The sequence below is a fragment of the Stegostoma tigrinum genome, chromosome 15 (genome assembly GCF_030684315.1).
Source record: "Stegostoma tigrinum isolate sSteTig4 chromosome 15, sSteTig4.hap1, whole genome shotgun sequence".
Classification (NCBI taxonomy): domain Eukaryota; kingdom Metazoa; phylum Chordata; class Chondrichthyes; order Orectolobiformes; family Stegostomatidae; genus Stegostoma; species Stegostoma tigrinum.
Window position 1 is genome coordinate 27,044,007 of NC_081368.1, and position 11,204 is coordinate 27,055,210.

At 42.2% G+C, this 11,204-nt stretch overlaps 1 protein-coding gene across 1 annotated transcript in view; it reads right to left on the reverse strand.

Annotated features, from left to right (window-relative positions):
• chic1 (cysteine-rich hydrophobic domain 1) overlaps window positions 1-10,846 on the reverse strand; it is a 49,286-nt gene extending 38,440 nt beyond the window's left edge. Inside the window, exon 1 of the mRNA XM_048544967.2 lies at window positions 10,688-10,846. Coding sequence (XP_048400924.1) covers window positions 10,688-10,809 — 122 coding nt within the window. The 5' untranslated portion in view covers window positions 10,810-10,846. The remainder of the gene's footprint in view (window positions 1-10,687) is intronic.
• Window positions 10,847-11,204: the final 358 nt, after the last annotated feature.

Below are 11,204 nucleotides of genomic sequence, written 5' to 3' on the forward strand. Positions count from 1 at the left end.
ACCTAATACCACAGGAAGACTAAACAGCATTCCACGTTCAAACTTGTTATCTCATTTTTTTTTTAAAAAATGTGCCAGGATTACCTCCTCCTCATTCCTTATGAACCATGCTGTACAAATCACATTCCTCCTCTCTCCTTGTGCTCTGGAATAAATATCATCCATTCATGGAAATTTGTTTGAGATCTTTCAACCTGTCTGGGTGATTCAAAGTATTAGGATGAGAGGATGGTAGTTCACTTATAACCTTCCTTAGTAAATGCTCAGAGGAATATATAATTTAGATAATATGCAGTAAAATATCTGCTGCTCAATTATGATGTCAGCCTCATTGGCAACTTGACCATTTTTAACTAGCTGTACAATTGCCTCTTTCCAATTCCAATTTTGTTTTTGAATCAGTTTCCTCTCCAACATTTTCATGTATTTGCAAGTTGTGTATTCATCCACGTAAGCTACTTCACCCATCCATTTACAGGTCCTCCCCGATTTTGTTAGCTCATTGGGTAAACATTTTTTGAACAAGCATGACAATGAACAAAGAAATTCATCTAAATCACATCTGCACCTGCTCATTGCTAGAGCATTCAACAAGTGATCCCATTGCTCTGTTCACTCCCTACACCCTGGTCATCCTGTGCTAGGTTTAATAATTCATCCATCTTCCCTTTGTTGCATTCCTCAACCACTGCCTTTGAACAAGTATTTGCTGCTTCAAGAGATAACAAGGTGTAGAGCTGGATGAACACAGCAGGCCAAGCAGAATCATAGAGCTTCAACAACTGTGTGCAAAACATTCTTCTAACCACTTCCCTTATTGTCAACAACAATTTGAAGCGGATAGCCCACTATGGTTCACAACCAAACCAAAAAGAAATATCTGTCCCTATTCACAATATTAAAATCTTCATTCTTCTAAAAAAACCTCAACTCTCATGCTTCTCTGCAGTAATGGTCATTGAGAATCAGAGTCATAGAGGAGTACAGCATGGAAACAGATCCTTCAGTCCAATTTATCCATGTAGATGAAATAGCCTAAATAAATCTGGTCCCATTTGCTAGCATTTGGCCCATATCCCTCCAAACCCTTCCAGATGCCTTTTAAGTGTTGTAATTGTACCAGCCTCCACCACTTCCTCTGGCAGCTCATTCTATACATGCACCACCCTCTGCTTAAAAGGTGAGAGGGGGCCTTTGTCCTCTAGTTTTGGACTCCTCACCCTGCAGAAGAGACCTTGGCTATTTCCCCTATCTATGCCCCTCATGATTTTCTAAACATTTACAAGCCTCTGACTGAGGAAAATAGCCCCAGCCTATTCAGCCTCTCCCTATATCTCAAACCCTTCAACCTAGGCAGCATCCCTGTAAATCTTTTGTGAACCCTTTCAAGTTTCACAACATCTTTCCTAAAGCACTAAGATCAGACAATTTCTTAATAACACTATTGTTCATATTGACAAAAATCATTGCTCACATGGAATGGAAATATCAACACACACACAGATGAAACTGAATGACTTATTTCCATGCTGTAATTTCTACACACTGTTTACTGTCTGTGAATTGCTAGCGTGAATTTGTTGTACATATTCAGTATTTTATCTTAAAACCATGAATAAAATTTCCTTCAAGAGGATCTGCATCAAATTATAAATTCACACAACCTTTCAGTCCATCATTTGTCCATCAATTTCAGGGAGTTATGGTCTTGCATCCCATGTTTCCCAACAGTATTGCCATTTACTGCACAGTTTCCTTTTGCAGTTGACCTTCCAAACTGTATTACCTCACTCGTACAGATTGAACCCCATCTGCCATTTCTCTGCCCAAATTTCCAACCGGTCTACATGCTGCTATATCCTTTGGTGGGGTTGTGGATGTGACGATGTTATCAATTTCCAGGTGATCGAATTTGTAAGATGACCTATGTGTTCACCCAAATAAAAACAAAGAGGTCCCAGCACTGATCATTGTGGAACACATTGGTCACAGAACTACAGTCAGAAAAACACCCCTCCAAAACTAGCCTCTGTCTTCTACAACCAAGTCAATCTTATATCCTACATGTCAACTCATCATGGTTCCCATGTGACTTAATCTTCTGGACTAGCCTACCATGAGGACCTTATCACATGCTTTAGCAACGTCCACTATCCTACCTATAATCAATTTCATTAAATTTTCTCAAAAAAAACTCACTCATTCAAGTTTGAGAAATAAGGCCTCCTCTGCACAGTCATCTTGACTATCCGTAATAAGTCCATTCTTCTCCAAATGCGAGTAAATTCTGTCCCTAAGAATCTCTTCAATAATTGCTGTACCACTGATGTTGGCCTCAGCAGCCTATACTTTCTTGGATTATCCCTGTTTCCCTTCTTAAAACAAAGAAAAAACAAGGGCTATTCTCCAGTCTTCTGGGATTTTGCTTGTGGCTAAAGAGAATAAAAAGTATTCTACTTCCTTGCCTCCTTTAGTATCCAGAGATAGATCCCATCAGACCTGAACACTTATCTACCTTAAGTGTTTTTCAAGACACCTCCAAAACATTCTGCTTCTTAATATGGACATACCACTCCTTAATCCTACCATCAGCCATGTCCTTCCCCTTGTGAAGACCGATCCAAAGTCCTCATAAAAGGACCTCACCCACTTCCTCTGGCATAAATTCCCTCCTTTGTCCTTGAGTGGGCCTACCCTTTCTCTAGCTATTCTCTTGCTTCCTACACAGACCAGTCTCCTGGTCCTGATGGGATGAAACTTAGATTCTGGAAAAGTCCCAGAGGATTACACAATACTTTGGAATTCTCCTTAAATCCTACTTTTCAAAAGATATTTCATGACCCCTTCTAGCCTACTTAACATTTTTTCTGCTTTCTTTGTACTCAAGGGCCTTGATTTCAGTTTTCTAAACCTTGCATATGCTTCCTTTTTCTTTTTGACTAATCGTTCAATTTTACTGATCACCCAAGATTCCTGGATGTTGCCATTCCTATCTTTCATCCTCACAGAAACAGGCTAGTCCTGAACTCTGATCAACTGGCCTTTGGAAGACTACCACATGTCAAATGTGGATTTACCCTCAAACAGCCACCCCAATCCAATTTCTTCACGACTTGCCTAATGGTACTGTAGTAAGCCTTCCACCAATTTAACACTGTCACCCAAGGACAAGTCTTATGCAAATCCACATGCACCTTAAAACTTAGAATTACAGTTTATCTCTGTGAAAGTGTCTCATTCCCTTTCCCAATACGCCAAAGATGCGTCCTTTAAGACTTTTCCAAATCTATTTGGATAATTGTGATTTAATCTCCTTCCACTATCCTTTCTGGCAATATGTTCCAGATTATAAGTTACTGCATAGTTGACAATGAAGTCGTGGGTGCCACAGCTTCTTTTTCCATACCTTATCAAGTCACACCATACACTGTCTAAGCAAAATGAGAATAAGGCATGACCCAAAAGGATACTCAATTTGTCTGATTGGCTCTTTTGACATTGCTATACAGCATTTTGACTTCTACATTTAAATAATGGCCAACTTACTGCCCTCACAGTACATACTGTCAACTTTTCTATTACATATTAAGAAAATGTATACCCAAAGTATAGTTGAAGGTGTGAGATCAACATCTTTGCCATAAAAAGGGCTACACAAGCACCTTCCATGAAAATTTATATCCCTGCAATTGCTCAACAAATACTCATCAGGGTCATAAATTTGAAACACTTGGCTGCAGGCTGCTTTTCCCCCAAATACAGGAGATCAGATACTGCTTGTAGTACATCCATCTACAGGGGCTGAGCAGGTCAGCTAATAGAACTCGTCAAGAATAGAGATAACCAGGTATAGAGCTGGATGAACACAGTAGGCCAAGTTGCATCAGAGGAGCAGGAAGGCTGACATTTTGGGCCTAGATCCTCCTTCAGTAATGGGGGAGGGGAAGGGGGTTTGAAATAAATAGGGAGAGAGGGGGAAGCGGATAGAAGATGGATAGGTGGAGAGGAGACAGACAGGTCAGAGAGGCAGGGATGGAGCCAGTAAAGGTGAGTGTAGGTGGGGAGTTAGGGAGGGGTAGGTCAGTCCAGGGAGGATGGACAGGTCAAGGGGGTGGGATGAGGTTAGGAGGTAGGAGATGGGGGTGGGGCTTGAGGTGGGGACGAGCTGGGCGAGTTTTGGGATGTGGCAGGGGAGGGGAGATTTTGAAGCTTGTGAAGTCCACACTGTTACCATTGGGCTGCAGAGTTCCCAAGCGGAATAGGAGTTGCTGTTCCTGCAACCTTCGGGTAGCGTCACTGTGGCACTGCAGGAGTCACGAACCATTTCGACTCCCCCTCCCATTCCTAAGATGACATGTTTCTGCATCTTAACATCAAAAAATGAACAGAGCATGGCTCCATCGTGCTGTTAAATTAATATTACATTTAAGCAGCTCTTAGGATATCTTCACTGTCTGACTGATATCTTGTAACCAATAATTTAGGCTTACAAAGCAAGAGCTTTACAGGGCAGTTATTGGGATAATGATACCTAAGGGTGGTCAGGGAGGAACAGAGTACACAAACACAGAAAACAGCAGTAAATATCAGAAAAGAAGGCCAAATTAAATGGCTCTTAACTAGAATGCACATTGTATTTGGAATAAAATGAATTAACAGGTTAAATGTAGGTTAATGGGTATGACCTTACAGTTATTGCAGACGACACAAAGGTCGGAGGTGTCGTTGACAGTGTAGAGGGCTGTTGTAGGCTGCAGCGGGACATTGACAGGATGCAGAGATGAGCTGAGAGGTGGCAGATGGAGTTCAACCTGGATAAATGCGAGGTGATGCATTTTGGAAGGTCGAATTTGAAAGCTGAGTACAGGATTAAGGATAGGATTCTTGGCAGCGTGGAGGAACAGAGGGATCTTGGTGTGCAGATACATAGATCCCTTAAAATGGCCACCCAAGTGGACAGGGTTGTTAAGAAAGCATATGGTGTCTTGGTTTTCATTAACAGGGGGATTGAGTTTAAGAGTCGTGAGATCTTGTTGCAGCTCTATAAAACTTTGGTTAGACCGCATTTGGAATACTGCGTCCAGTTCTGGGCGCCCTATTATAGGAAAGATGTGGATGCTTTGGAGAGGGTTCAGAGGAGGTTTACCAGGATGCTGCCTGGACTGGAGGGCTTATCTTATGAAGAGAGGTTGACTGAGCTCGGTCTCTTTTCATTGGAGAAAAGGAGGAGGAGAGGGGACCTAATTGAGGTATACAAGATAATGAGAGGCATAGATAGAGTTGATAGCCAGAGACTATTTCCCAGGGCAGAAATGGCTAGCACGAGGGGTCATAGTTTTAAGCTGGTTGGTGGAAAGTATAGAGGGGATGTCAGAGGCAGGTTCTTTACGCAGAGAGTTGAGAGAGCATGGAATGCGTTGCCAGCAGCAGTTGTGGAAGCAAGGTCATTGGGGTCGTTTAAGAGACTGCTGGACATGTATATGGTCACAGAAATTTGAGGGTGCATACATGAGGATCAATGGTCGGCACAACATTGTGGGCTGAAGGGCCTGTTCTGTGCTGTACTGTTCTATCTATCTTATTACAGAGACATGATAACAAGGAAGTCAAAACTGTAATATAAATATTTGGGGTTACTGATTTTGACAGGAAGGGAGATAAATGATAGTGGGGTAACATGCTGGCACGGGATGGTACAGGTACAGCAGAAAGAAATTATCTTGGATTACAAGGTATAGAATCCAAATAGGTGATGGGAAGGGTAAAAGTCAGGCAAATAAGATACTGGTAGAAACATTCTCCTAAGAGAGCTATATGGTGGGACACAAAATCAGGAGATAATGAGGGCCTGTACATTAATCAGGAGTAATTTCAAACTTCATATAGATTGGGAGAGTTAGGTTGGTAGAGGAAGCCCTGAGGAACAATCCACAGGATCTATTTGGGACAGTTTCATCAAACAATTGTGGAAACAACCAAGGATCAGACTATAATCAGAAACAGCAAGAACTGTAGATGCTGGAGTCAGAGTTGATACAGTATGGAGCTGGAGGAACACAGCAGGCCAGGCAGCAGAGGAGCAGGAGAGTCAATGCTTCAGTCCTGAAGAAGGGTCTAGGCCCAAAACGTTGCTTCTCAGACTATACTGGATCTGGTGACATGCAACAAGGCGGTTTTAATAAGTCATGTCAAATAAAAGACAGTCCCTAAAAAAGCAGTGACCATAACATAGCAAGATTTAGCAATCAGTTTGAGAGGAAGGAACTTGGGTTGGAATCAACTGCCAAACATAAATAAGGCTTAGAGTTACAAAGGAAACAGCATAGTTTGCTGAAGTGGACTTGTAAATAAGTTTGCATCAAGAAAAATAAGGTTGAGAAACAGTGGCAGATTTCTAACAAAAAAAAGCTCATGGCTCACGGCTCACAGCAATGGTATATTTCAGTGAGGAAGAAGGATTCTAGGAAGTGAATAAGTCAACTATAGTTAACCAAGAAAGTTAAAGATGCATCAAATTGAAACATATATTGTGGCTAAGATTACTGGTAAGCTAAAAAATTGGGAAAGTTTTAAAAAAACAAATTTAAAAAGAGGAGAAAAAAAAAGCACAACCAATAGCTAAGATCATGAGTACAACCACAAATTCGATTGGGATAATATCATCAGGATCCTGGGACAGGCCATGCAGAGACAAGCACGAGAATTTCTAGAAGCTTGGTTCTCCAGTAAGAAGACCATCAACAAACACAGAGCTAGACCCTATATATACACACTCCACTGCAAAGGAAAACCACAAGGAGGTAATCCAGCTCAAATGGACCAGATGGGAAAACACAACAGCACGTTATTGGAGGCTGCACCGATGATGTTACCCAGTGGGGTAACGAAACATCTGCAGAACAAAGAACCAGCTCAGCAAGCCAACCAACAAGAAAGAAAACAATTTTTCAGGGCAAGCTCGTAAGTAATATCAATAGAACATAGAACAGTACAGCACAGAACAGGCCCTTCAGCCCACAACGTTGTGCCGACCATTGATCCTCATGTATGCACCCTCAAATTTCTGTGACCATATGCATGTCCAGCAGTCTCTTAAATGACCCCAATGACCTTGCTTCCACAACTGCTGCTGGCAACGCATTCCATGCTCTCACAACTCTCTGTGTAAAGTACCCGCCTCTGACATCGCCTCTATACTTTCCTCCAACCAGCTTAAAACTATGACCCCTTGTGCTAGCCATTTCTGCCCTGGGAAATAGTCTCTGGCTATCAACTCTATCTATGCCTCTCATTATCTTGTATACCTCAATTAGGTCCCCTCTCCTCCTCCTTTTCTCCAATGAAAAAAAAAGACCGAGCTCAGTCAACCTCTCTTCATAAGATAAGCCCTCCAGTCCAGGCAGCATCCTGGTAAACCTCCTCTGAACCCTCTCCAAAGCATCCACATCTTTCCTATAATAGGGCGACCAGAACTGGACACAGTATTCCAAGTGCGGTCTAACCAAAATTTTATAGAGCTGCAACAAGATCTCACGACTCTTAAACTCAATCCCCCTAAGAGTTTTATTTTAAACATTTGAAAAAAGGATGAGCGGAGCCAAAGTGATCATAGGCCCATTAGAGAATGAGGCTAGGGAAATAATAATGGGGAAATCAGGAAATAGCAGAGGAGTTGAATAAACACATTGCATCAGTCTTCAGATTAGAAGACACTACTAACATTACAATATTAGTGAATAGTCAAGAGGCAAGAAATACAATAACTATCACTACAGAAAATATACTAGGGAAGCTAATGGGGCTAAAAGCCAGTCTCCTGGTCCTGATGGGATGGATCTAGGATATTAAAGGAAGTAGCTACAGACATAATGGATGGACTGGCAGCAATCTTCCAGGATTTCTTAGATTCTGGAAAAGTCCCAGAGGATTAGAAAATTGCAAAAGCCACATCTTTATTTAAAAACAAGAATGAGACAAAAAAAGGGAACTATATGCCAGTTGACTCAAAATCTGTTGTTATTGAGAAAATATCAAGAGTCTGTTATACAGGATGTACAGCACAGCAGTTAGAAGTACATAACATAATCAAGCAAAGTCAACGTGCCTTCATGAAGGGCAAATGTGGCCTGACAAATTTAATCAAAAATTCTTTGAGGTAACAAGCAGGATAAAAAAGGAGAAGCTGTGGATGTAATAAATTTGGATTTTCAGGTGGTGTTTGACAAGGAATCACATTGTGGGAGAGTCCAAGACCAAGGGGCATACTCTGAATAAGGAATTGCACATTTAAAAACTGAGATGAGGAGAAATTTCTTCTGATGGCAGTGAATAGGTGGAATTCTTTACTGCAGAAGGCTGCAGTATTATGCATATTCAAGACTGAAAATCTGTCTTTCTCAAATCAGTAAAGGAATCGTGTATTACAGGGAAGAAGCAGGGAAGTGGAATTGTGGATGATCAGGCCAGTCTTGATCTCAAACTGACTTGATGGGTGGAATGGCCTATTTCTGATTCTATGTTTTACGGTCTTTTCATTCTTCCTGGGGCCATACTCTACCTTTGTGCCAAACTCTTTTTGGAATTCCTCATGAACATATATACAAAGCAGAATCCATTTCCACTGAAGAGGAAGGTAGGTAGTCGCAACAATACTGCAAGTAATTGATGTAAAAACAGCATGGCTATAGTCAGCAGACCTGCTAGCATTATGCAAAAAAAAAGAGAATATCAATCTGAAATGTTAACTGTCAAGAGGTATTCAATCAAATGCTCAAATTAAAGAAAAAGGTTTTCATGGGATGGGAGACTTGCTTCCTTAATTGCCAGACAGAAGGTGGTATGAGCAACCTCCTTGCATTGCCAATATCTGAAAGTTACAGATATATCAAAACAGTTATTGGGTAGCAAACTTCAGGCTTTTGACCCAGTGACAATGAGGAACTGCAACTTATTTCCAAGTCACAAAAGACTGATTTATAAGTAAATTTGCAGCTAGCGATATTCCCATCCAGTGACCTTATGCTTCTAGTTAGAAGTGGGCACACAGTCTTCAAAGATGATGAGAAAAGTATTGGCAATTCCTACAATGTATCTCTTGTACAGTACACACTACTGTCACCAGTGATGTAAGGAGATGTTGCCAGACCCAAACTGCTGGCTACATTTTCTGTTTTTGTTTGTGAAAGTCACATCCTCAATCCGAAATTCTTCATTCATTTTAATCCATGTTAACTCATTGGATGCGGTCTGATTTCCCGATATGTCCTCCACACGCCAAAAAAAAATCAAATTACTACTACAACTTACCACTTCACTCAGAAAATGGATATCACTGTATTGCTTGCCTTTAATTGACTTCGAGGGGTTGTGAGCCACCTTCCTGAACACAACTACATGGCTTGCAAGACCCTTTTAGCCAGTCTTTGGTCAAGAGTCTCCTACATTGCTGTCAGTCTAGACAGTCATGTATGTGCGAGACCAGGAACAGATGACAAATTCCCTTCAAGTACATTTATGTACAAAACGTATGTTTTACAACAATTGTATTATTATTATTACTGGTATTTACTTTTTCCAAATCTAATTTCAGTAACTGAATTGAAGTTCTCCAGCCATCCCAATGAGATTTGAAGCTATTTCACTAGATCAATACTCCAGGCCTGCGGTTTACTAGTTCATTAAATTTAACTACTGCAGTAGGCTACCTTTCTCTGTGGCATTTATATAACTCACTTTTCAACATCCACAATAGGCCAGTAGCAAAATATATTATAATGAAAATTCCTCTTCTGCACTCATATGCTGTGAAACTGTTCATTCCAAAATAATTGAAAGCAAAATCTTTTTGTTGATTATTACTTCAAAATTAACCCGTGTTTTAAAAACTGCATTTAATAGTACATGCTTACTTTGACGAATTACATCATCGAATAGGAACGAGACAAACGTTACACGATTACTTCGCTCGCCCCCCAACCCCCCCAACGTCCTGAAAACACAGCTGCACAGTAGTTAACATTCCTTTTTATTTCAACGGGAAGGAGCAATCAAACCCGATATTACAACCAAGATGGGATCGCAACTGCATAGTTAAATCATTAGAAATAGAAAGGAATTTATGGCATCATAAGTTTCATATAAGACCCAAGCAATCACATTAATTTTGACATAAAATGCAGCCTAGCTAAATACACAAACAGTAAACAATTCCATGTGTTTGAATGGGTTCACAATCAAATCGTTCCGATTATATAAATCTCAACACCCACCGTTACTTACATGTGACAGAATGCCAAGCTTATGGCTACAGTATTAAGAACGGCTGTCACAAATATAGCCATTGTAACTAAATCTTGAAAATACAAGGTTAAGCAACGAAGTGATAGAACGGCTGCAAAACCAAATCAGTTTTTCCGGGTCAAAAAGAAACAGAGGCAGAATACAGCCTAGCAATGGATAACACCACACCAATAATAATGCCCTACAAGACCAGCAGTGCGCCAGTCCCACGCTCCCTGGGAATACTTGAGCGTCCTTTTGCTTGGTTACTGCCGCCTGTTGTCAGCAGAGGCCGGGAGCCGAAGCGGGGCCGCCACCGAGCAACCCTCCCGGGGAAGAGGGACAAACTGCGCGGGGACGGAGCTGCGCTCTTCCCCCTTAATTCCGCTCCTCCTAGATTCCAACTTACACAGTTATATGGCCGGCTCCTCGCACCACCACGGGATCAGGAGTATATCGGATCAAATGTTCGTCCATCACCACCCGCTCATCCTCCTCGTCCAGCTCATATATCGTATCGAAGTCGGCCATGTTGCTCCTGAGGGGCACGGCTGTCCCCCTGTCTGCGCACGCCCCGGCCCCACTGACGTCACAAGCACCGCCTGCCCCCTTCACGGCCACGTGCTCATTCGCCTGGAGCAGCGGTGGCAAAACAGCGCAACTGCACTGGGTTATCCTCGGCGAGGCTGGGTTGCAGTTCTCTGGGATGTACTGGGCGAGACTGGGCTGCACTGCACTGCACCGCACCGTTATGTCCTGGGCTAGGCTGGGCTGCACTGCACTGCACCGCACCGCATCGGGATGTCCTGGGCTAGGCTGGGCTGCACCGCACTGGGATGCCCTGGGCTAGGCTGCACTGCACCGCACCGCATCGGGATGTCCTGGGCTAGGCTGGGCTGCACCGCACTGGGATGTCCTGGGCTAGG